This window comes from Ailuropoda melanoleuca, chromosome 3 (genome assembly GCF_002007445.2).
Source record: "Ailuropoda melanoleuca isolate Jingjing chromosome 3, ASM200744v2, whole genome shotgun sequence".
Lineage (NCBI taxonomy): Eukaryota > Metazoa > Chordata > Mammalia > Carnivora > Ursidae > Ailuropoda > Ailuropoda melanoleuca.
This window is the reverse complement of record NC_048220.1, coordinates 21608536-21636172: the sequence shown is the minus strand read 5'-3', so window position 1 is coordinate 21636172 and position 27637 is coordinate 21608536. Positions and strand designations below refer to the sequence as shown.

General features: G+C 42.5%; 2 protein-coding genes across 2 annotated transcripts in view; one reads left to right on the top strand and one right to left on the bottom strand.

The window, feature by feature from the left end:
• The window catches only part of RAD50 (RAD50 double strand break repair protein), a 136451-nt gene that overhangs the window by 95292 nt on the left and 13522 nt on the right, over positions 1–27637 (bottom strand). The gene's annotated exons all lie outside the window — the stretch shown is intronic.
• On the top strand, positions 2843–4622 carry IL5 (interleukin 5). Its single transcript, XM_002912898.4, has 4 exons — positions 2843–2986; positions 3182–3214; positions 4271–4399; positions 4508–4622. Exons 1-4 carry the CDS (start codon positions 2843–2845, stop codon positions 4604–4606), a joined length of 405 nt encoding a protein of 134 aa, XP_002912944.1. The 3' UTR covers positions 4607–4622.

The following is a 27637-nucleotide window of genomic DNA, read 5'->3' as shown; positions in this document are numbered from 1 at the left end:
GCCCTGAGCCGAAGGCAGACGCTTAACCGCTGTGCCACCCAGGCGCCCCTGCAACATTATTTTTAATAAACTTTTATTTTAAATAGTTTCAGAGTTGCAGAAGTTGCAACAATGTTATAGAGAGTTCCTGTGTACCCTGCACCCAGTTTCCTATAGTACATTTGTCTCAACCGAAGAACCAACACTGGCATATTACTAGACTCCACCATTTTTTTTTGTTTTTTTGGGGTTTTTTTTGAATTTCCTTAGTTTTATCTACTGTCCTATTTCCGTTCCTGGATTTCACCCACGATACCACATTACATTTAGTCACCATGCTTGGACTCCTCTGGGCTGTGATAGTTTCTCAGACATTGCTTCTTTTTGATGACCTTGACAGTTTTAAGGAGTGTTGGCCGGGTATTTTCTCCCTCAATTTGGATATGTGTGATGTTTTTCTCATGGTTAGATAGAGGTTATCGGGTTTGGGGAGGAAGACCACAGAGATAAAATGCCATTCTCATTACATCATGTTAAGAGTTGTTGCTGTTAATGTAACTTATCACTGTTGATGTTGACCTTGGTCACCTGGTTGAGGTTTGCCAGGTTTCTCCATTGCAAAGTTCCTCTTCTTATAATCGCCTTCCCATACTATATTCTTTATTTTTTAAAAAAGATTTTATGAATTTATTTGAGAGAGAGACAGAGCATGAGTGGGGGGGGCAGAGAGATAGGGACAAGTAGATTCCCCACTGAGCAGGGAGTCCAATGTGGGGCTCGATCCCAGGATCGATGGTGACCTGAGCCCAAGGCAGATGCTTGACTGACTGAGCCACCCAGGCACGCCCCCAATACTGTATTCTTTAAAATGAAGTCACTGTGTATCCCACACTTCAGGGGGATGATGCTTCACTTCCTTGAGGGTGGAATATCAACAAAAATTACTTGGAGTTCTCCTTCTGCACAGGAGATGAAAATAATTAACTTTCGTATGGAATTTTACATTAATAAAGGTCTTTCAAATACACTATTTTATAGTCTTCGCTATGACAGAGTTTGAAGTCAGTTTTGGGAGATCAGTCTCACAGAGGAAAAGTTAATGAATTATGAGAACATTTTAAGAAACATAATTTTGTACACCCGCACTCATAGTAGCATTATTCACAAGAGCCAAAAGATGGAAGCAACCCAAATGTCCATTGACGGGTGATTGAATAAACAAAATGTGGCGTATGGATGCAATGGAACATTGCTCTGCCTTAAAAAGGAAATTCTGTCAAATGCTACAATGTGGATGAATCTTGAAGATATCTTAAGTGAAATAAGTCAGTCACAAAAAGACAAATATCGTATGATTCCACTTACATGAGTTACGTAGACTAGTGACATTCACAGAGACATTAAGTGGAAGTGTGATTGCCAAGGGCTGGGGAGAGGGGAAAGAGCTGCCGTTTAATGGACACAGAGTTTCAGTTTTGCAAGATGGATTGTACAGCATTGTGAGTGTACTTAACACTACTGAACTGTACACTCAAAAATGGTTAAGATGCCAAATTTTACATTATGTGTATTTTACCATAATAAAATATTTTTAGGAGAAATATTATTTTGAATAGAAGGGTTTTTTTTTAAAATAACTAGCCCTCCAACTTGACCCACAGTTATACTGTAAATCAGAAGCTGCACGATGGTACCCTATATCGTTTTTTTTAATATGAATTGCCAGCATTTAAAAATCAGGAGGTTATGCCTAATAATCAGGCTTTCTGACTTCTTTAAAAAATGGGATGATTTCGCCACAGAAGTCCAAGGGCTGAAACTGAGGAGGGTCTGCCACCTTTAGACAGGTCATTCCATGCTGCAGGTTACTTAGCCCCACCACCTTTGTTGTGCTACACCTTGTATATTCCATTGATTTGCACAGCCAGCTAGCAACTTGGGTGGGAGGAAGCCTGCTTCCAGCTACAGGGAGAGCCAATCAGTATAACCCATACCTCTGACCACAGTTCAAGGGTGAACACGAGTCCTTTGTCACAAGGAAGCTGAATTCTAGGACTTTTGACTGAGCAATCAGAAAGCACAGTTTGCTATCTCCTGCTTCTCAGGAACAGGATACATACAGATCCAGGAGATGTGACAGCATCTCGGGACCACAGTGGGAGAGCTGCCTGACAAGGGAGCCAAGGAAGAATCACCAAGGCAAGCAAGATATAAAGGAGCCTCTACCCTGGACCATTTGGTTGTATGATCTAATAATTCCCTGTTGGGCTTCAACGGGTTGGGGTTAGGTTTTTGGTCATTTGCAACAGGAAGGAGCCTAACCTAGTTGCCGGCGAACTTGACCCTGCTACGTTTTGATGGTCTCTGCTCTAATCACCATCTTCACACAAGTGTTTTAAATTCCTTTTAAGACAGATCAGTCTAGTAACAACAGTGATAGAATTTGGTCAACCTGAAAAAGACTTTCCCAATATTTATACATTCTGGTATAAAATTTAGTGGTGTGCATTATACTTCTCCTTTTTACACACATCCTTTAAGAGGAAATTCCATTTTCTGATTTTAAGAAATGCAAATGTGAGGCAATGATGTATCGACCCAAAGATTTTCTTTGTAATAGAAAATGTTTTCAAAGGGGGGGAAATAGGGATTTTTATAATTATTAAAAGATAAAGGTAAAATTATTTTTTAAGATACAAGGCATTGGAAACATTTCGTATTACGATATGCCATTATTAGGCATCCTCTATCTGATTGTTAGAAATTATTCATTTCCTCAAAGATAGAGAATAAATTGGTTGAGGATGCAATCTTGTACTATGCACTTTCTTTGCCCAAGACAAACACTGAGCGTTTGAGAGCTATGAGAATGCTTCTGCATTTGAGTTTGCTAGCTCTTGGGGCTGCCTATGTTTCTGTCACTGCTGTAGAAAGTACCATGAATGGACTGGTGGCAGAGACCTTGACACTGCTCTCCGCTCATCGAACTCTGCTGATAGGAGACGGGGTAATTTTCTTTTTGATTCCTACAGTCTTTAAAAAGCAGGGGTAATCACAGGCTAATTTTTAAAGATCTGTTATTAATAATGAAATTATGAGTGTTAGTAATATATAATGGGTAACTATGTTACTAGGAAGCATTATATTAAAAGTTATGAATCTTACAATATGTTAAAATGAATGTATTTCCTTTCCTTTTCAGAACCTGATGATTCCTACTCCTGAACATAAAAATGTAAGTTATGATTTGACAAAACGATTGCATGAATCAGTTTCGTATTCTAAGCTACAAAGCATTAGTTAACATTAGAATGATTTAGTTTTATCTATTTTGTTTTTATGTGTGTGGATGTGAATGTATGTGCTTATGAATATTAGGAATGGTGTTAGGAATGACTCTACAATATTAAGTAGAATCCATTAAGCAACTGGATCAGGCCCTTTTTTGATGTTGCCAGTTCTCCATCTCAAAGAGCCTCATGTCAGACATTCTTTCCAGAAAAATTCCTCATTGGGTGAGAGGTGCCTCCTTGTCTCCATTCACCTCTATCTTTGGCTTTCCTTACTTTAAAGTCTTTCTGAAAATACTAGCAACTTAGGGTTATATTTTTAGAATTATGGTCAGTAGACATTAAAATATACAGTGAAGTCTTATATTAATAGTCATTTCCACATATTTAAATGATTTTAAGTCTAATGGAATTGTATACCTTTGGAGTATGTCATGGTTATATTAAAATGTTAAAGATATGATATCATTAGTCTAAATAGAATAAAAATACGCTAGAACTGTCAGAGGAAACTCTGATTTGAGGTAAATCAGTAATGTAGTTGCATTATACTTCTTAATTTATTTTTCATTAAGCATTTAATTTATATCATTTGTCAAACTCCTCAGTAATTGTATAAATGTCATTTACTTATAGAAACTATAGCTCAGGGCATCTGGGTGGCTCAGTCAGTTAAGTAGCTGCCTTTGGCTCAGGACATGATCTCAGGATCCTGGGATCAAACCCCACATAGGGCTTAGTGGGGAGTCTGCTTGTCCCTTTCCCTCGCCTCTAACCCCACTCATGCTCTCTCTCTCAAATAAATAAATAGAATCTTAAAAAAAAAAAGGAAGAAATTATAGGTCAGTATGAGGTGGTTTCCTAACTGGAAAAGAAACAAGTGAAAAACACTTGGGAGAAGGGAACTTGTGTAAACTCCACAAAACAAAGTCTAACATTTTGGACCAAATTTTTATAGCTTGTTTTGATTATTTATATTTTTAAAAATTTTCCTCCTTTAGCACCAATTGTGCATTGAAGAAGTCTTTCAGGGTATAGACATATTGAAGAACCAAACTGCACAAGGGGAGGCTGTGGATAAACTATTCCGAAACTTGTCTTTAATAAAACAACGCATAGACCACCAAAAAGTAAGTTAAAGACATTTGTTGGAAACTTAAGTCTATGTGTCTGGCTGTGCCTGTTTTGACAAGAACTGACGGTTTTCCTCCAATACCTCTTGTCTGTTCTTTTCACAGAAAAAGTGTGCAGGAGAGAGATGGAGAGTAAAAAAGTTCCTAGACTACCTGCAAGAGTTTCTTGGTGTCATAAACACCGAGTGGACAACAGAAAGTTGAGACAAAACTGATTTATTGTAGTGAAAGATTTTGGAGGAGAAGAAGAATGTTTTCTTTTGCAATGAGAATGAGAGCCAACCAACGGTGGGGCCTTAATGATCCATAGACTTGAACTTCAGAGGCAAAGTAGATATTTCAGGCATTCTCCTACTTTACCACCTCACACAAGCAGAAGGCATAAAAATAAAATGTTTGAGACATATTTCAGATATCCGATCGTTGAAGTATTTTCCTCCAGTTTGCTCCAGGCAAAATAAATATGTACTTCAACCTTATTTAACACAACATTCTGTAAAATGTCTGTTAACTTAATATTTATTTATGAAATGATTAAGAATTTGATAAATTAATATTTATATCAGATTGGGCTATGTTCCAATAAAACAAAAATAAACAACTCTGATTCAGTTCGTTGCTGGCCTCTGTCCTACTTTTTTTTTTTAAGATTTATTTATTTATTTGAGAGAGAGCATGAGCTGGCGAGGGGCAGGGGGAGAGACTATCCAAGCAGACTCCAGCAGAGCACGGAGCCCGACACAGGGCTCAATCTCACGATCCATGAGATCAGGACCTGAGCCGAAATCAAGAGTCCAATACTTAACTGGCAGAGCCACCCAGGCACCTCTGTCCTCTTGAAGCGAGCACAGTCTGTGTGAAAACACGCTGAGATCGGAGGGAGCGTCTGCACCTGTGCTAGCTGAGCATTCCCATCTCCCTGGTGACAGGGATGTGGGCAGCAGGAACACGGGCGGGGGCTGAGCATGGTTTCCTCACCACAGTGTACCAGACACAGGGAGGGTGCAGGTTAAATGGTAGGTGATGAATGAATGAATGAATGAATGAGTGAATGAACCTACTTCCAGGACTGGCCAGAGAATTAACATGACTTTCAAGGATTTTCCTGGGAGGAGGAGAGTGTAAAAATCTGTAACTAGGTCTCTTCCTGGCCAGTGAGAAGAATTTGGCAGACCAATCCCACTGCCAGTTCAGGGAGGGAGGCAGAAACCCTCTTGGTGGAACCCAGAGCACTGTGAGAGAGTTCTTCCTCATCTCACAACAAGAGGGCCCGGAAAGTTGGTAGGCAGGTCTGTTCAGATGATTGGGTTCTACAGGGTCCCAGCATCCTGTATTCCCAGGGATAGAGCAACAGCAGTCCAGTCTGCCTGCTTCCGACAATCAGTACCATAACTGAAGGGTCTTCCGCTGGAGGAAACTTCTCAACGATCCAGAAAGTATGTTCTTTAAAATATATTTTAAAACTGAGATAGAACTGGAGAGAGATCCAATAAGAATATTCAACTATTCCACTGATTCCTTCATTCGTTTACTGATCACAGGGTCTACACTGCCTGCTGGGATACAGTTACAGGTGTGGGCGGGAGCGCCTTACTGATGGGTGTCACCACCCCAGGCATTATCTGCATGGATTGTGTGGGTCAAACTCGGCTGTCTGTGTGAAGCAACCCCTCTTACTGTGTCTGAGCACAGGAGAGGGGGCAAAGCAGTCAGACTTAGAGCCTCAGGTCAGAGAACGCAAGTCCTTCCATGTAAGAAGACAAGGTTTCTTTCCAGGTCAAACCCAGGCATGGGGGTTAATGCTCTGCCATGGCCCAGACCCCCAACTGTGTGTCCACCAAGCCCTGAGAGTTGGAGCCGAGCCAATGAAGAGGAAGATGGGCCAGCACAGCACCATGCTGACTGCTCTAGAAACTGACAGGAAACAGAAAACTCGATTTGTGAAGAAACTGAATGTCAGCTTAATTCAATTCAGCAAATATTTATTGAGCTCCCATCTGGTCCAGGACTGTTTTAGGGAGTAGGACCCATTAGTGAATAAAGCAGACAACATTCCCTGCCCTTGTAGACTTATATTCTCTCTCAAAAAAAGGTTATTTTCCCACTTCTCTATGAAGGTCCAGGACAGTGCAGGTGAATTTAAGACTGGAATAGCCTACCTGAAACCCCACTCATGAACTCTTACAATCTACCAGGGCTCAGAGAAGCTAAAAGCAATCCGCTCTCTATGCAATCAACCCAGATGGGACTCCTTAGATGTACCAAGGGTTTTAAAGGCAGAAACTATGATCCTCAAGCTGATTCTACTTTCCCTATAGAAGCAAAGCCATCCAGATGGCCCCTGGCAGGTCACATCCACGGGCCCCTCAGCCAGGCCTGCTGACCATGTGGCTCCAGAGACCAGGGCGTCGGGGGAGAGGGACGTGGCAGCCTCCAGGTTACAGGACTACCTTCCTAAGCCTTGCTTTTCCTCTCAAAGCTTACCTCAACAACAGAGTATCCACTCACTCTATCTTAGTGATGTCACTGTGACTGCCCAGTGAGAGGAGCCGGTGTGAGCTAATAGGCTGAGTTTTGGAGGGACACAGAGGACCCTTCCCAGAGAACATCTTGACATAATGTGTCCAAATGAAGTCACCCTTGTCAGCCATCCTCACCCCCTTAAACCTGCCGCTGCTTCTCCTCTTTGTCTTTCTTTCTCCTCTTCCTCTGAGGTTCTCTGTTTTGGCTAATATAACCACAACTACTTCCCCATCACCTTTCTGGATGACTCCCTGACTTAATTTAACCCGTTGTGCCCTCCATCCACCATTCAGCCTCTGAAATGTCTCTCCTGTTCCACTTCTCTGTCCCCACTCCTCAGTGGAGGCCCTTGGCTCTCAGCTAGACTGAGCCAGCACCGCTCCCTACTTCAGGTTCTCCCCATGCTTGTGGAGTCAGGGCTGTTGATAAAGTACACTCATGTCCACATGTCACAAGGCATAAAAACCTCTGATAGACTTGATACATCTCTGTATATGTAGCCGTCGGGCTCACTGTCTCAGGGCTAGGTTCCTTCACAGGGCATAGCTCTGCCCCCTCCAAGCCCTGTCATATAGAAATACAGGCATCTCTCACTTAACAATGCAAGAAAACACTAACCAGGAGCCTCAATCCCACTATTTTTAGTGGAAAAATTTTAGTGCATTACCTCTCAATCCAAAATCAACCAATTTTCCAGAACACAAACCACAGACGCCTGAATGTAAGCAACAACCTAACATGAGATTGCAAAATATTTTTAAATTTATGTTTTTGTATTTAGTTATTTAATAAATGGTGGTAAAATATTTGAAACACTACTTCCTGACCATGAAACCACTAATATGGCTGCTTTGTATATATAACACACTACATGTCTCCCTGGTTGACCTTCAGAGCCTTTCCAATGATCTCCTGTGAACCTTGATATGCTGCCGATTATATGTGGAAAGAAAGTAAAGACTTTCTCTGTTGAGCTCCCCATCACCACTTTGCTAAACAATGCATTGACTTTGGGGGACATAAGTACATTTTTCCTACATAAATTATGGTAGAAAAGCACTGTGTTGAAGGACACACATTCTATGAAGAAATGTTCCATGTGGAAAACATTCCGTAAGGAATGCTAGTCTTATTCTTCCCAGAATACCCCCATGAATGTTCTCACCTCTGTGCCTCTGCCCACACTGCCTCCATACATCCATCTTTTCCCAAGCAGGGAATGTGTAACTTTCCTGTCTTCATTCACCCCTCTCTCTGGGCTCTCACAGTCCAGCTCAAACGCTGCCTCCTCTCTCTTTCCCTGCCTAGCCCAGCAGGATTAGTTGCCCCTTCTCAGTGCCCTGCATGACTGAACATTCCTCTGTCAGAGCTCTTGTTTTTACTTTGCCACATTGTCAGGTCCATTTGATACATCTCTGTGTATATATCAGTCAGAATAGTCTAGGTGATGCTGCAGTAATAAATCATCCCTGAATCCCAGGGGCAAGACACAACAAGTTTGTTTCTAAATTACACTAGGTCTCCTGTGGGTGTGGCTCTGGGCAACGCTTCAGGGCAATTGTCCTCTGTGGGTTGGCTCAGCGTTCCAGAATCCTTCCATCTTATGGTGACTCCATATCAACAACTGCTTTTGCAATTCCCTTGGCAGAGAACAAGGAGAACCACACATCAGTTCTTAAGTACTTCACATCACATTAGTTAGCACAAGTCACACTGCCACGAGTAACTGCGAGAGGCAAGGAAAATACAATTCTCCCACGTGTCCAGAAAAAGAGAAAGGTCAGAAATAGTGGAGAGGGGTAATTGAGTGGCTCAGTCGGTTAAGGGTCCGACACTTGGTTTCAGCTCAGGTTACCACCTCAGCAGATCGAGCCCCAGGACTGGCTCTGCACTCAACGGGGAGTCTGCTTGAAGATTCTCTCCCTTTGTCCATCCTCCTACTCATGCACATGCTCTCTTTCAAATAAATAAATAAATAAATAAATCTTTTTTTAAAGAAAGAAATACTGGAGAGTAGCACTAATATTTAACACAATAGACCCTCAATAAATGTTCACAATGTTCCAGTGTTACGCCAAGGGAGGGGAGCAAATCACCATTTACTGATCTCCTCAAATGGGTTAGGACTTTCCTAAACATTTTATGTCACTATCTCAATTAATTCTCATTACAAGCCAATGAAAGACAGTAGTATTCCTTCTTTATGATATGAAATCAAAGGTTCAGAGAGTTTAAGTTACTGGTCAATGTCACACAGCTACTAGGTGATACAGCTGAGATTCAAACCTACACTGACACGTCATTATCACCCAAAGTCCATAGTTTACATTAGGGTTCATTCTTGGTGTTGTACCTTCTATGGGTTTTGACAAATGTATAATGACATGTATCTGCCGTTATGGTATCATACAGAAGAGTTTAACTGTCCTAAAAATCCTCTGCACTGCACTTTTTTCATCCCTCCCTCCTCTTTAACCCCTGGCAACCACTAATATTTTTACTGTTTCTATAGTTTTGCCTTTTCCAAATATCATAGCATTGGAATCATACAATGTACAGCCTTTCAGATTGGCTTCTTACACTTGGTAATATCCATTTAAGTTTCTTCTATGTCTTTTCATTGTTCGATTGCTGTTTTTTTTTAAAAAAAGATTTTATTTATTTATTTGACAGAGGGAGAGATAGTGAGAGACGGAACACAAGCAGGGGGAATGGGAGAGGGAGAAGCAGGCTCCCACTGAGCAGGGAGCCCCGATGCGGAGCTCGATCCAGGACCCAGGGATCATGACCTGAGCCGAAGGCAGATGCTCAACGACTGAGCCACTCAGGCACCCCTGCTCATTTCTTTTTAATGCTGAAAAATATTCCATCATCTGTATGTACCACAATTTATTTATCGATTCACTTACTGAAGGATATCTTGGTTGTTTCCAGGTTTGGGCAGTTATAAATAAAGCTGCTATAAACATCTATGTGCAGATTTTTGTGTGGATATATTTTCAACTCTTTTGTGTAAATACCGAAGAGAGTGATTGTTGAATTGTCTGGTAATAATATGTTTAGCTTGTATTAGAAACTGCCAAAGTGTCTTCCAAAGTGGCTGTACCACTTTGCATTCCCACCAGCAGTGAACGAGAGTTCCTATTCCACCACATTCTTGCCAGCATTTGGTGGCAGTGTTTTGGATTTTGGCCATTCTAATAGGTGCATAGTGATATCTCATTTGTATTTACAATTCCACAATGATACGTGATATTGAGCATCTTTTCATATGCTTATTATATATCTTCTTTGCCAGAGTGTCTGTTCACATCTTTTGCTCACTTTTGCCCATTTTTAAATCAGCTAAAAACACTTCAGGAGGAATAAAAACTGAAGAATGTATTACCAATAAATTCTCACTAAAATAACTCTTAGTGGGAGAAAAACCATCTCAGAAGGAAGGTCTGAAATGCAAGAAGGAATTGTACAGTCATTGTCTTACACAAGATGATAGTATCTTCCTCCAGAAATGATGCATTTCTAGCAAGCAATTAGGGTAAGAACAGCTCATCTCAATTTAGTCTGAGATACAGCTGATTGAAAGCTGGGTTTTGGTTTTAAAAGACTGGTCTATTTTGGTTAGTTCTTAAACTATAACTCTTCAGGGGTCCCAGGGGAAAGCCTGGAAGTATTTATAGAAACCCCTCCTACTTCCTGGGCACTGAACTCCAATTTTTGTTCCTCCATATCCATGAAACTGTCTAAAACTCTGCTTTACCCATGGTCCCTCAGCCACAGCTTTTCTCTCGGCTTCTCTGAACCTCTATACCACTGCTTACTAATCGGTAAATGCCTCAAAGCAAAAAGCTATGCTAAATGTCAGGCCCACTTCTAAGCTTACCTTCTTTATAGTCTCTTAAGTTTTCATTGCTGTGTCAGCTCTCTAATTGTTTTAAACAGATTTTTAAAACTATTTAAACAGCTTTCCTAATTGCTTAGCTACAGGGCTAGTCTGTACAAGCTAGTCTGCCACGGCCTGGATTCAAAGTGTTGTTCTGGTCTTTGCAGAGGACAGAGGATAACTTGAATGGGAATATAGACCTCTTGCATGTTTCAAGTCTTTCATGGTGGCAGTCAACCAGGAATACAGTATTTGTCTTTGATTTTCTGTCTTGACAGCTTCCAGATAGTTTCAAGGCTTTCCACTTGTCCCCTACTTCACAGGTCAGAGAACCAATATGAAGGCTCTTCCAGGTGCTAAGAATGTTTATCTCAAGTGTATGGTAAAGAACTAAAAAAATAATCTAAGGTATAGAAAAGACTCATGCCAAAGCTCCATTTATCACTTGTCCTAAGCAATTTCCATTCTAGCCAGAATATGAATATCATGGAGGCATTTAGGTTTTCCAGGCATCAGTGTCAGCGCACACCTCATATGAATCAACCTTTGAAAAGTCTAAGTCTTCCCTGGAGCACCTAGGCAGCTCAGTGGGTTAAGCATGTGACTCCTCAGGGTCAGGGTCGTGAGATGAGCCCCGTGTTGGGCTCTGTGCTGGGTGTAGAGCCTGCTTAAGATTCTCTCTCTCCCTCTCCCTCTCCCTCTGTGCCTTCCCCCCACTCTCTCACCCGCTTGTGCTTGCACTCTTCCTCTCTCTAAAAAAAACCCACAAAAACCAAAAACAGGCGCACCTGGGTGGCTCAGTTGGCTAAGTGTCTGCCTTCAGTTCATGTCATGATCTCAGGGTCCTGGGATTGAGCCCCATGTTGGGCTTTCTGCTCAGCGGACAGTCTGCTTCTCCCTCTCCCTCTGCTGCTGCCCCTGCTTGTGCTGTCTCTCTCTCTTTCTGCCAAATAAATAAATTAAATTAAAATTTTTACCTAAAAAATTAAATAAAAAATAAAAAACCACAAAAAACCCCCAAGAATATAGATTTCTGAGACCCACCCTGGATCTACGTCTGGCTCTGTGCTCAGTGTGAAATTTGCTGGAGATTCTCTCCCTCCCCCTTTGTTCCTCCCACCCCTCACACATGCATGTGCATGCACTCTCTCTCTCTCAAATAAATAAGTAAACAAATAAAATATTTAAAAAAGAGAAAATCTGAGTATGTCCTTTACCAGTGCATGGTTATTCTGTTGAATGGTTCTTGGTCTCTTTGGTAAAGGATTGAAGAAAGAAAGCTTACTGCATGAAGTAGGATTTTAGGGTCCCTCCCATTTAATAAATGGATACTGGGATCTGGGAAATGGATGAACGATCTGATTTTCCATTGTGGTGGTTCTTGCACACCCCAACCCGTAAGCTCTTGATTGACTCTAACGACCTATACATTGATTAGCATGCTGATTATCTACCTCTCTTGCCTCTTGAAATGCTTTACTGTATTAGCCACTACTATAAATCCAAGGGTCAAAGGGACTTTATATAGCCTGACTGCTCATTGCAGTAATTATGACCACTTTGTTTCCAATGGTTAAGTGCTTCCAACCTGGCCTCTGCCATTCTAGGGATTCCATCTTGCCCACTGATATTAGGGAGCCCATGCCAATGGCAGCATCCCCACCTTCAACACAGCTTATGGAGACCTTCTACTACCAAGCTTTGCAACGATGCCTGGTTCTCCTCACTAGTGCATCATGTGCTATGTTAGTGAAAGGAGTGTTCTCTGTGCCCTCCAGAGAACACAGATAGTGGGTACTCAGACCGTATACAGTACATCTATCTAGTATTTCTATTTCCTGAGCTATCTGCCCTCTTCTTCAACACCATGGAAAGGAAGGTCTGGCATCTCCATTTCATATTCTGTAGGCCGTCCCCAAGTCAGGCTTCAAAGAGCCATTCCAGCAAACTGTTAGGATCAGCTCTGGGTGTTCTTGCCAAAACATGAAATCCTGCACCATAGTGAGAACCCCCCCCCCAATCAACGAACTCAACTCTATCTACTCAACTATATTCTTCTGGACTAACAGGATCCACTTGGCTGTGGATTCTGACAGTGCCTATCTGTAAGCTCCCGCGCACCTGAATGTCAGCTGGGAAGCTAATGCCTCTCGGCTTCAAGCACACTTCTACACTCCGCTGGAGCTGGGACCCTGCAAACCAATTTCTCTTTTGCTAGCTGATTCTCTGTTAGGGTCTGTCAATAGGGGGCGCTAGACTGAAGGCTGGAGGAAGAAGGGACTTGCTCCTTCCTGTTTGCTTACTTTCCCTGTTTTTGCCTCCTATTCCTGTCTTTTATATTTCTAATCCTGATCTTAGTGTTACCCTGGCAGCAGGCGTTCATTCCAGCAGCAGCAATTGGTTACCGTTTGCAGTTTTGCCAACATTCCCTCAAACAACCTTAGCGCATTTCATCTCCACTCCCAAGACCCCAGCACCACTCAACCAGCACCTTCCCCCCAGAGATCTGGATCCCATTCCCATCAGCCCCTTTTCTGAGCTCAGAAACACCACCAGCTGTAGAGTCGTGCCCCTTCCGCAGAGCTTTGACCTTCAGGTCCGGGAGTTCCTTCACTTAAGGCTGTACATTTTAATAATTCTAACCTCTTCCCTTTGATCTCCAGCCACAAGGGCGTTGGCTGCTTCCCACAAATCGCCACCTTCCTAATAGAGTATTGTTCCCTTTCTGTCTCTCCAGTTATCCAATACCTGCTTAATGATTATTTATATTCAATTCTCTCTATTAAAGTAGCTGGTATAGCTTCTGTCTTCTGATGGGGCCCTAACTGATACAAACTATTCTGAGCTTTAATTCTGATTACCGGCCTGCAGACAGTGGTGAGTGTGCAGAGGAGAATAAATGTCATCTTGGGAAGCACCTGTGTCAAGAGAAATAATTTTCCTGTCTCCAAGCAAGGAGGAGCTAGTCCACTTTGTCAAGGGGGACAGGGCTGCTTCTGCCAGTTAAGGAGAACTCAGAAGAATTTGGGGTTCAAAGAGCCTCAGGTTTTCTCACCCACATGTTCCTATCCCAGGTCTGATGGTCCCACACTCTTGCTATAAGGGCCACAGCTTTGCCATAGAAGAATGCCAAAGGTGCACAACTATTCTCCTTTGAAGCTCTACAAAAACCTGCAAATAATCAGACCCTCAGCCTAATTCTCAGCTCAGTCTGCCCTGTGGCCGCAGGAGATAAGGGTCTCCATTTTTTTTTTAAGTTTTACTTATTTAAGTAATCTCTACACCCAATGTGGGGCTCGAACTCACGACCCCAAGATCGAGAGTTGCACGCTCTTGTGACTGAGCCAGCCAGGCGCACCAGGGGTCTCTTGTAAAGTTGCCATGGAAGTCTGCTAGCATTCAGAGCAGACCTTAAATTGGAATTAGATTGCTCTGAGCCTATCGCTCTTTTTTGGTAAGGTCTTGAGGGCTATCAGAAGAGTCATCATGCTCTGCAATTGCAGTTAATTACAATCCTTGCAATTAACATAGCTCCCATATATCTCACCCACTTCATCTTCCATTGCCTTGCTCTCCATCTGCTTTTCATCCAAATTAACCAGTTAAAAGCTTTAAAAAACTCCAAAGCCACTGCATGCCAGAAGTTACTCTGAATCTGCTTAGCACCAGCAATAAGTTCCTATTATTTTGGAGAGGTGAGCAATCTGACTTCAAAATTTCATTCCAAGTGTTTGTTACATCTGATACCAACTGTCCATAGCCAGGGTATCCTCAGAAAGCAGAGCCTGAGGCAAGCATTGAAGCCCTGGCACTTAATTTGGGAGTTATAAGCCTGTATTGGTTAGGTTGAGGGAAAAAGGAAGGTGAGGCAAGAAAGACATGCAACAGTGTGGTGTGATACTTCAGCGTACTGGCCACAACTTCACACCAAGGTGTGAACATGCATAGCACATCTCTCTGCAGGTACGTGTGCTTGTCCCAGGAAATTTCTGAAGAAGTGCTGGAAGAAGAAGGCAGAACAGCAGAGAGAAAGGCCAAAGGAGAATGGAATTCATATGCCAGGCTCCCTTCTATCTGCCACATCCCATTGGTCAAATTCTCCTCTGTTGTATTATTGGGTCAGTGGCAGCCACATAGAAGCCAGCCTACATTCCACACAGTGTGGCATTTCACCTGTGCCTGGAAGCCTAGGGATGACTTGGTGTGAGTGGGGTGCTGATCGAGAGAGAAAGGAGGTGGGGGAACTCTGAGAAGGCACACAAACATGTGCCCATGCAAATATAAATGCCAAAAACTGATGCAAGAATACAAAGCGTTCTATAACCATTACAGTAACTGAATTAATCATTAAATCATTACAAAGAATACACAAAGGCTAGACAGCTTTATGGGTGAGTCCTTCCAAACTTTCAAATCACATGTAATTCGAAACATATATAAACTCATACAGAAAATAAACAAAACACAATAGTTCCCAGCTCATTTTGAGAAGTAAAATATATTAGTAAAATTAGAGGGGGACATCATAAAAAAAGAAAGTTATGAAGCCATAGTCACTCATGAACATGCACATAAAAATTGTAAAGAAAATATTATCGATCCAAATCCAGAATGTATAAAAAGATACTATGTAACAACTAAGTTGAACTTATTCTAGGAATTCAAGATTCAAATCTATTAATGTAATTTATAATTTACCACATTAAACAATTAAAGAGATAAATTACATATCAATGCACAAAAAGCATTGCTGAAATTTAACATCCACTTATTATAACTACCTTTAGTAAAGTTAAAATAAAAGGGAACTTCTTTAATCTGATAAGTTTACAGCAAATACTGCGCTCAATGGTGATATGTTAAAAACATCCCTTTAAAAGCAGGAACAATGTGGGGGTGCCTGGGTGGCTCAGTTGGCTGAGTGTCGACTTGAGGTTGTGGTATCAAGCCCTGTGTCAGGCTCCACACTGGGCATGGAGCCTGCTTAAGATTCTCTCTCTCCCTCTCCCTCTGCCCCTCTCCCCCATAAATAAATAAATAAATAAGTTAATTAATTAAGTAATTAAAAAAAGCAGGAACCAATGCAAGAATGTGTAGGACCACTGTATGTGCACTGCACAATCCCAGGGAGCACATTTTACATCATAGACATTGTGGATTGGAATACGTATCATGATAATTTCCTACCAGATGGAAGTAAAGGGTATTGAGGAAGAAGCCTCTTCTTCCAATTTACACAGAAGCTTTATATGGGCTACTGGTGGCGCTGGATTAGGTTAACTCCGTTTTGTTTAAAAACTGTGACTGCAGGTACTGGCCTTTGCAACAAGATTATAAATAGTACTAATAAATATGAGGATTGTAACAGAAGAAACAAAATTCACGTACAGACACAAATATCTTCATATATATATATATATATATATATATATATATATATATATATATGCAGATGATACAAAATGACAAAAATAAAACCCAAAAGAATGTAGGGGTAGTAAATGATTATAAGTAATGAGAGTTTATCAAACTGCTCAATCAATGTAGAGAATCAATCACATTGTTACACATCACTAACAAATAGAAATATAATCTTGAAGAAGATATCATTTATAACACTTAGAAAAATATAAGGTGTCAAAGAATAAGTCTAACAAAATGTGAAAAACTTTACCGAAAGTTGATTCAAAGCTTTATTGAAATAGTTTTAAAAGGACCTTAACAAACACAGAGACCCACCATGACCATGGATACAAAAAGTCAATACCATAATTTGGAACCTGATCTATAAATTCAATATAAATCCTATCAAAACCCCAACAATTTTTTCATGGTACTTACAAAGCTGATTCTAAAATGTACATGGAAGAATGAGCATCCAAGAATGACTAACACAATCCTAAAGAAGGAGATCAAAGTGGGAGCTCTTGCCCCATGAGATACCAAGCTAATAATTAGGTCAGCAAGATCTTGACATAGGGTAGGGTAGTGGTTTTTAACCTAGAGCGATTTCCCCCCTGGGAGAACATTTGGCAAATTTTGGTCACGCTGGAGAGAAAAAAGAGGCTACTGCCATGATCTCATGGGCAGAGGCCAGGGACGACACTGCACACCCTCCTTTGCCCAGGACAGCTGCCACAGCAAAGAATTATCCCGTAAAAATGTCAGTAGTGCCAAGGGTGAGAAATCACAGAGTAGAGAGACAGAGACCAACAACTAATAATTTTCTACAAGATGGGGTGGGGTGCCTGGGTGGCTCAGTTGTTTGGGTGTCCAGCCCTTGATTTCAGCTCAGGTTATGATCTCGGGGTCATGAGATGGAGCCCCTCATTAGGACCCACCTTCAGCGGGGAGTCTGCTCCTCTCTCTCTCTTCTTCTCCCTCTGCCTCTCCCCCTGCTCGTGTGTGCGCTCTCTCTCTCAAATAAATAAATAAATCTTAAAAAACAAGAAAAACAAAAAAAAAAACAAGGGCGCCTGGCTGGCTCACTTGGTAGAGCGTGTGACTCTTGGTCTTGGGGTCATGAGCTCAAAACCCCACATTGGCCGTGAAGCCTACGTTAAAAATAAATATATAAATAAGTGAATAAATAAAATAAAATAAAATAAAAATATGGCCTTGGGGTGAGCATATCTATCAGGAGACAGCTGGAATACTTCCAGTAAACTGGGTAATTTGAGAAAATTGTATTTAATAATGGGGCCATTGTAACAGTGAGAACAGGATGTAGGGAAATCAGGAGGGAAAATGCAATCCTCTGGAGCTAATAACAGGAGCTGTAACAGGAGAGGGACAGTTGGTAAAACTCTAAGATACAGAGGGCTGTGGGGAAAGGGCCACCTGTAGGAGCTGGGACCTTCAATCAAGGACACAGCTAACCTGCAGCAGTCTTACAAGGAGAGAGCTGGGAGGGCAAACACGTTGACTTCACTTAGCTCCCACCCTTAGTTTGCCTGTCGGGGCTCCTCATGGTCAAACCCAATGGGGAGCCCAGGAGCAAAGAAGTCATTAATGTAGTCCAGACAAGTCTGCCCCCCGGACACAGAAAAGGCCAAAGAAGTGGATCTAAAGGAGCAAACAAGAGCTCTCCAGAATGAATGGAAGGATTTCATAAATAAAACCCTCAAAGCACAGATCATTAAGGAAAAGATATATACACTCAACATTCAACAAATTTACTGAGTAAAAGAAAAGACAAGTTATAAGCTTGTTATATATAAGGACACATATTTGTGTTACGTATAAATGACAAAGGATTCGTTTTCAGAATGAGTAACAAAGTCCTCTTGATAAGAAAAAGATAAGTCCTCAATAAGAAAAAGATAAATAACCCACCAGAAAAAAACAGGTAAATGACATGAGTAAGCATATTCTCAGAACAGGAAGCACAGATGGCCAATAAACATAAAGAGATGTCAACCTTGTTAGTAGTCAGGGAAATACAAAATTAAACCACAATGAGATAGCATCTCACACCCACCAGACTGGCAAAAATTTTAAAAAGTCAAGATATTACAAGTATTGTCCAGGATGTGAAGTAAAAGGAATTCTTACACACTGTGCGTGGGACAGTAAAAACTGGTACTCTTGAAATGCCGAGCTAAGAACATTGAGACACATGCACTCCATGACCCAGAATTTCAGTCTGGTATACAGTCTAAAGAAATTCTTGCACATGGACATTAGGAGATTTAAGAAAGTATGTTCATAACACCTTTGGGTTTTCTTTTTACTTTTTCTAAAAAATATTTTATTTATTGATTTGAGAGAGAGAGGGAGAGAGTGTGCACGAGTTGGGGGGAGGGGCAGAGGCAGAAGCTGACTCCCCGCTGAACAGGACCCTGAGATCATGACTTGAGCCGAAGGCACACACTTAACCAACTGAGCCACCCAGGTTCTCCATTGATTGGGTTTTCTTTAACAAATTTTTTAATTAAATTAAATTAAATTAAATTAAATTTTATTTTTAAGTAATCTCTACATCTAGCATGGGACTTGAATTCATAACCCCAAGATCAAAAGTCAGATGCTCTACCGACTGAGCCAGCCAGGTGTCCCATCAAATTTTTTATTTATTTATTTATTTATTTATTTATTTATTTATTTATTTTGAGAGAGAGCGAGAGTGACAGAGCACGAGCAGGGGAGGGGGGAGAAACAGAGGGAGAAGGAGAAGCAGGTTCCTCACCAAGCAGGGAGCCTGATGCAGGGCTCAATCCCAGGACCCTGGGATCATGACCTGAGCCAAAGGCAGATGCCCAACAGACTGAGCCACCCAGGTGCTCCCAAATTTTTTATTTTAAAATAGTTGTAGATTACAGAAAAATTGTGAAGAGAGTACAGAGTTCCATGTACTCCACATCCAATTTCCCCTACTATGAACATCTCACAATTGGATGGTACATTTGTCACATTAATAAACCAATATTGATACATTATTATTAAAGTCTATACCTTATTCAGATTTCCTTAGTAATTACCTAACATCCTTTTAACTTCACTGTTTCTAATAGCTAAAACTGAAAAAAAAAAAATGAAATACCCACCAGTATAAAATAGATAAATTCTTGGGGCGCCTGGGTGGCACGGTCCTTAAGCGTCTGCCTTCGGTTCAGGGCGTGATCCCGGCGTTCTGGGATTGAGCCCCACATCAGGCTCCTCTGCTGGGAGCCTGCTTCTTCCTCTCCCACTCCCCTGCTGTGTTCCCTCTCTCGCTGGCTGTCTCTCTGTCACATAAATAAAAATAAAAAATCTTTAAAAAATAGATAAATTCTTGTTTGGTCATTCACTGGGTTGCAGTAAAGTAAATGAATGTACAGATATTTGGGTCAACATGGATGAGTCTGAAAACGTTTTACTGAACTTGGGGTGCCTGGGTGACGCAGTCCTTAAACTTCTGCCTTTGGCTCAGGGCGTGATCCCAGCGTTCTGGGATCGAGCCCCACATCAGGCTCCTCTGCTGGGAGCCTGCTTCTTCCTTTCCCACTCCCCCTGCTTGTGTTCCCTCTCTTGCTGGCTGTCTCTCTATGTCAAATTAATAAATTAAAAAAAAATCTTTAAAAAAATAAAGAAAACGTTTTACTGAACAGAAAAAGCAAGTCTTAAATATATCCAACAAGATTCCATTTATAAAAAGGTGAAAAATGGGGTGCCTAGGTGGCTTGGTGGGTTAAGCGTCCAAGTCTTGGTTTTGGCTCAAGTCCTGACCTCAGGGCCCTGATCTCAAGGTCGTGAGACTGAACCCCATGTCCGGCTCCGTGCTGAATGCAGAGTCTGCTTAAGACTCTCTCTTCCTCCCCCTTTGCCCCTCCCCCTACTCTTTCTCCCTCAAATAAATAAAAAAAATCTTTTTTTTAAAAAAATGTCAAAAATGGGCAAAATAAAATCATATATAACTTAGGGATATTTACATATGTGATAAAACCATGAAGAATAGCAAGAAATAATTAAACACAAAAATCAAGACAGTGGCCACCTCTGGTGGGGAGGGAGTGGGATATTATGGGAGAGTCACCTTCTCAGGGATGGGGTGGAGGACACATGGATTTTAAAATTTTTGTTAAGTTTTAAACTGTATATTTTTTGTATGTGTGATGTTTCATAACAATAATTTTAAAAGCTCTTATCCCCTTGTTCTTTTTCACGCCATAAAACATATTTCCCACACAGTCCTCATCCTCCAGAATTCTGGCTAGAGGGAAAAGGTAATGTGTTCACGTCAGAGCAAACAGGAACCCCAGTCCTCTATGCCCAAACCAAAGAAATGTGATTATGTCTCTTATCATCCTTTCAAACCCCACCGCACATCATGGTGCTTCCTGTTTCTCAGAAGCTGAAAAGGTGCTGACATAACGTAATGAGTGGAAAAGAAGCCGTTTCCACAGATCCACCCAGAACCCTGGTATCACCCCAGTGGACAGGCGGGACTCTTGGGATGCTCAGGAGCAAGGCCAAACCCAGGGCCCACATCAGGGAACGACCCCAAGTTTGAAGATTCACAGAACAGGTGACCCTCCCTCGCTATAAGAGCGAGCAAGGCCACCACCATCTGCCCCGAAAGATGCCTTCTGCCACAGCAAGGGGCAGCTTCTTGGCAGGCCCCTTTGCCCAGGCACTGCTGTGCTCTGGGCACTGGACTCCTGCTAGTGCCTGGGAAAGTCCCCCACCGCTGGCATGGTCACGTTCCTCCATATCCATCCCTCACTTGTATGTTCGCCTGGTGTTTATCCATGGACTCACCCAGCAAACACGGAGTACCTACAATGTGCCAGGTGCTGTTCTAAGCATTGGCTACACTGCACGGGGCAGGACGCAGTCTTATTCCAGCAGCATGACACTAGGAGAGGGGTCAGACAACAAACAAGCAAAACAACTATAGATTACGGTAAGTGCTATCTGGGAAAGAACAGACAAAGGTGGAGATAAAATAATCCAAGGTCAAAGTGTAAGCACAAAAGTCAGGCTGCCTGAGTTCAAATTCTGCTTCTACTGCCTACACTTTGGGAGAATTAAACTCACGTTGGAAGTGATCACCAAACCCACCAAATAGAGTTGATGGAACATTTATTCTTTCAAAAATCATTTCCTGACCACCTCTAGGGGCCAGGCACTAAGGATGAGTAGTGAAGTTGACAGGCAAGCTCTTGCCCTCAAGGCGTTTATACCATAGTGGCGAAGGAATCACTGGAAGCAAAGGCCATTTCAGATCATGATGAAGGCTAGGGACTGGTGTGATAGAGGGAGATTGGGCAGGGGCTGGGGAGCAACCTTACATGTCAGGGAAAGCGTGAGAAGGTGACATTTGAGAGCTAACTGATAAAAAGAAGCCATATATGTGAAAGTCTGGGGGGAAGAGACAGCTAAACAGAAGGGCAAAAGTTCCGAAGTGGGAATGAATTTGGTGCGATTGAGGAACAGTAGGAAGACAGACAGCTGGAACACATGGGTTGCATGGCAGAAGATGAGGCTAGGGGGGCGCCTGGGTGGCACAGCGGTTAAAAGTCTGCCTTCGGCTCAGGGCGTGATCCCCGCGTTGTGGGATCGAGCCCCACATCAGGCTCCTCTGCTATGAGCCTGCTTCTTCCTCTCCCGCTCCCCCTGCTTGTGTTCCCTCTCTCGCTGGCTCTCTCTATCTCTGTCAAATAAATAAATAAAATCTTTAAAAAAAAAAAAGAAGATGAGGCTAGGGAGGGAAGGGACGGCCCACACAGCCCACAGAGAGGACTCTGTGTTTCTCCTAGTAATGGGAAGTCACTGACAGTTTAAAACAGAGGAGGGTCATTATCTGACTTCTGTTCTTAAAAGACCTCTTGCCTCTGTGTGGAAAGAGATGAGGTATTCATGTTTAATCCGGGAATTAAGTTAGGAGGCTATCGCTCTAGGGGTTGGTTGCTTGAACTTGGGTCTGTGTGTGAAAAGGGGTGGTATGGGATGAGCGGGAGGAGGCAGGACCCCGTCACGCAGGGGTTGTAGTGGACGCCTGATCTGTCTTCTCTCACCCCTGCAGCTCCCTCTGTTCCCTTAGGACCCATACCCAAGCTCCACTTTCTGCAGGAAAAGCCTTCTTAGAATTCTGTTCTCTCTGCAGGTGGTAGAGGCTCCGCAGATCCGGGCTCCTCGATTCCTTTCCCCACACCTTCTGCATCATGGCAGAAGCCCTCTCGTGTAATGCAGATGTAAGCTGGGCTCTCCCAGGCTCCTGAGACCTGAACGGGCAGGCTCAAACCCATCTTTGCCCGTATGCAGGTCCAAAGCCTTTGCCGAGGTGGCTGCCCATCCCCAAAGGCTTGGGTATGCATGACCACTGCTGGTCCCTGCTCCCGTTGTGTGATTCATCCTGACATTCTACCAGAGCTGCTCTGACTCTGCACACCAACAGAATGCAGCTCTTTCCGTGGAGTCCTGGCCACACAGCAAAGCTGACCAGCTGCACAGATCTCTCTGCAGCAGAAGCAATCTCAAATTAAACACTCGTGCTCCCATCCTTTGAAGTTCTGTGGCAACCCCACTGTGGGGGATTTTCCTCTTCACTCCGCTTTGCATTCCCCTTGTCTCCAACCTTGTACCATCTTGCCAGCTCCTCCTTCCTCCTCACCCAATTCCAGTTTATTTCTGTGTTCGTATAGTGCAATTTCTGGAGCCCTTTTGCCACCTCAGTTCATTGTTCACTGAGGGACCCACGATCTCGGCTCTCCACCCCCCTCTACTGGCTGTTCCAGGTATTTCCCCAAGGATTAGTATCAACGCAGAATTCTGGAACTGGCTGCAAGGCTGCCACTGAAGTCCTTGTACACACAGTGGCTCTCTGAGTTTAAGGTGCTTAAAACATATCAGAAAAGCAAATGAAGCCTGGCTGAAGGAGGCCAAGCTCTGTTTACTGTCCCCTGGCTGAGGCACAATGTTTTCTGGGGCTTTGACATACCCTAACACCGCCCTCTGGTGGTGACAGAAGTTAAAAACTGACTGCCAGACCTCAAAGGCACAATCACCAGGCTTCCCAAACACATCCGCCCAGCAGCCCATCCGCCAGGTGAGAACAGAGCCAAGTCTTTGGACTGAGTTCTGTCTTCTGCAAAGGAGCCGCTAATTTTTGGGTGTCTACTCAATTAACTCTCGGTAGTGGCCTGAGTTCAGTCAAGGAAAGCGTTCAGGTGGGACCCTAAGCTTGGAAGGTGTGAAGGATCTAGACAGCACCCACCTTTGGTCTCAAGTCCTTCTCTTGACCACTCACTGCCTCACAGCTTCTTCCTCCCCACACTAAACATTTTCCCAGTGGGAAGCAAGAACAAACCCAGGGAATGAGGGTGACTCTGGTCAATGTTTAGGGACCGAATGCATGACAGAATTTGAATTATGCCAAAATGTCATCTTTTATCTCCTCATCTCTCAGGCCTATATCAGCGTTAGCTCTGGGGGAAAGGGACCCTCTTACTCATCCCCCGGATCCTAGCATGGCGCTGGCAATCCATAAATATCAGATGGAGGAAAGAATGAGTGTAATCAGTGTGGCTCGTTCTCTCCTTTCTGCCTTTTCACCCTGCCCCCAGACCGCAGCAGGCTATGGCTCTGAAAACAGTTTCCCTATCAACTAGCTCCTCTATTCTCCCACTTCCAGCCCCCAGGTGACAATTTTCCCATTCCCCTCTGGCCTTGGTCCCAAATATCTGCTCTTGTTGTCGAAGCACTGGGCTAGGAGTCAGGAGTCCAAGCTTGGCCATCAGTGAGCTCTTTGAGCCTCTCATGGCCCCAACTGTGAACTGAAATGGGGCTCTCTCTTGGCCGTAGGAAGTAACTGGGATGGGCAGGTACCCCGCCTTACTTAGGATTGCAGTGTCCCGACCCAGAGTTGCAGTTCTCTCTCACTCTCTTTTCAGCACGAAAAGTGTTACATGCATGATGTAATACGTATCTATATATATGGTATAAGACAAAATCCTCCCAGAAGTATCCTCTATCAGTTGGGGATAGGTTGTTATTTTATAGCCTTGATGTCATTCAGTCCTCATACCAACCTTGTCAGGTGGACACTTTTATTATCTGTGTTTCATCGATGCTCAGAACAGGAGGATTAGAGAGGCCAAGGAGCTTGCTCAAGGTCACAGGGTTTGTGAACAGTAGGTTGGGATACACGATGAGGACAAAAGATTCAGTGCTGGGAGAGCCCTGGGAAGAGAGCAGAAAGTCTCTTCAAACGCTCAGCCCTACCCTGAGATGTCTGTGTGCTTCCCGTCACGCAGGCTGTGCCTACAAAAGTTAAACAGTGGTGACTGTAACCAGCCATAGGAGGATTTCTCAGTTGGGTGAAGGGAGTTCCGGCCTTGGATTCCACGGCTACCATTCATGTAACTTTAGGTTACAAAACTGTCAAATTCTTTGTCACTGGATGCTACGCTCCTCGAGGGCAGCCAACGTATTTTATTTTACAGCTTTGCTGAGATATAATTAACATAGGAGAAACTGGACCCAAGGTGTACAATTTATTAAGTTTGGAATATGTATGCACCCATGAAACCATCACCATGATCAAGATAGTGAACAGATGATAAGCCCTCCCCACCTCCCTACCAATCACGGATTGGTTTTCTGTCACTATAGATTAGTTTGCATTTTCTAGAATTGTATAAAAATGGGATGATACCCAGCCTGGTTTCTTTGACTCAGTAGAATTATTTTGAGATTTATCCGTTGCCATGTATCAATAGTTTATTCATTCCTTGTGTGACTTATTTTATTTTTAAATTAATATACAGTGGGGGCGCCTGGGTGGCACAGCGGTTGAGCGTCTGCCTTCGGCTCAGGGCGTGATCCCGGCGTTATGGGATCGAGCCCCACATCAGGCTCCTCCGCTATGAGCCTGCTTCTTCCTCTCCCACTCCCCCTGCTTGTGTTCCCTCTCTCTGGCTGTCTCTATCTCTGTCAAATAAATAAATAAAATCTTTTTTAAAAAATAAATTAATTAATATACAGTGAAAATAACAACTTTGGTGTAGAGTTCTATGATTTTAATACACATATAGGTTTGTGTAACCACAACCACAATCAGGATACAGAATAAAAACTCTCTGGGGCTATCCCTCGGTAGTTGTACCTCTCTCCACCCCGGGCCCTGGGAGCTACTGATCTAATCTCCATCAACAGAGTTTTGTCTTTCTGAGAGTGTCGTATTAATGGAATCAGGCAGTAGGTAGCCTTTTGAGACTGGCTGCTTTTACTTAGCATAATGACTTAGAAATTCACTCAAATTGTGTTGTGTTCCTTACTTTTTTTTTCCTGAGTAGTTTTCATCACAGGGATGTACGAGTCTGTTTATTCATTCACTCATTGAATATTTGAGTTGCTTCCAGTATTTGACAATTATCAATAGAGCTGCTATAAATATTCGTTTACATACATCTTCATTTCTCTAGGATAAATACCTAGGAGTAGGGTTGCTGTATCCTATAGTAAGTGAATGTTTGACTATAAGAAACTGCCAAATTGTTTTCCAAAGTGATATATCATTTTGTTTGTCTATCTGCTGTGTATGAGAATTGCAGTTGCTTCTTCTCCCCACCACCACTTGGTTTTGCCAATATTTTCTATTTTAACCATCCTATTAGACATGGAGTGTTATCTCATCATAGTTTTCATTTGCACTTACCTAATGGCTAATGCTATGAAAATATTTGCATTTGGTGTAATTATTGATATATTATGGCTTAAGTCTACCATTTCACTTTTTGCTCTCTGTTTATTCTCTTGTTTCTCACTTCTTTGTTTTCTATTTTCGGCCTTCTAAGTTCTTTATATATTTAGATATGTCCTGATCCACTACAGGATTTTATTTTATTTTATTTTTTTAAGATTTTATTTATTTATTTGACAGAGACAGCCAGCGAGAGAGGGAACACAAGCAGGGTGAGTGGGAGAGGAAGAAGCAGGCTCACAGCGGAGGAGCCTGATGTGGGGTTCGAACCCACAACGCCGGGATCACGCCCTGAGCCGAAGGCAGACGCCTAACCGCTGTGCCACCCAGGCACCCCCACTACAGGATTTTAAAAAAATATTTTATTTATTTATTTGAGAGAGAGCACAAGCAGGGGGAGGGGCAGAGGAAGAGGGAGAAGCAGACTCCCACAGCTGAGCGGGGAGCCCGCTCCATCCCAGGACCCCGAGATCATGACCTGAGCCGAAGGCAGAACTTAACCAACAGAGCCACCCAGGCATCCGTATCCAATATAGGATTTACAAATACTTTGAAGTTTATTGCTTGACTACCCATTTTCTTGATGATGTCTTCTGAAAAGCAGTTTTACATTTTGAAGCCTAGTTTGCTAACTTTTCATTTATGGATTGTGCTTTTGGGGTCCTAACTAAGAAATATTTGCTTAATCCAAGAATATCCAAAGATATTCTTCTATGTTTGCTTTTAAACATTTTACAGCTTTAACTCTTACATTTAGGTCTTTTATCCATTTTGAGTTCATTTGTGTGTGTGTGATGTGAGGCAAGCGTATAAATTCTTCATTTTGCACAAGGATATTCAATTGTCCCAGCACCATTTGTAGAAAATACAACTGAATTGCCTTGGTACCATGATTAAAAATGAATTGACTAGGGGGGCGCGTGCGTGGTGCAGTCAGTTAAGCAGCCAACTCTTGGATTCGGCTCAGGTCCTGATCTCAGGGTCATGAGATCAGTCCCCGCATCAGGCTCCATGCTGAGACTCTCAGACGTGCTTGAGACTCTCTCCCTCTCCCTCTGCTCCTCTACCCCCACCCCCACTCCCTCTCTTTCTCTCAAATAAATAAATCTTTTTTTAAAAAAAGGAAATGAATTGACTATACATATAAGGGTTTACTGTGGTACTCTCAATTCTGATATGTATGTGTGTGTGGCAGGACCCCACTGTTTTGATTACTGGAGGAGTAGAGTAAGTTTCTGTTTTTATTTTATTATTTTAAACTTTTTATTGAGTTCTATTTGAAATATAACATTGTGTAAGTTTAAGGTGTATATATAAGTTTGATACATTTATATTGCAATATGATTGTCATAACAGCATTAGTTAGCACTTCTATCTATGAATGTTTGTAATACAATTTTGGTATCTACGACCACTGTACCGTGTAACACATCTCCAATAAGTCTCCAGACTTATTTATGTACTAGCTGCCAATTCGTAACTTCAACAACACCTCTGCCATTTCCCTACCCTCCAACCAACCCCTGGTCACTCAACGCTTCGACAATTTCAGTTTTTTTGGATTCCACATGTAAGAGATATACAGTGCTTGTCTTTCTCTGACTTACTTAGCATAATGTCCTCAAGGTTCACCCATGTGGTTGCA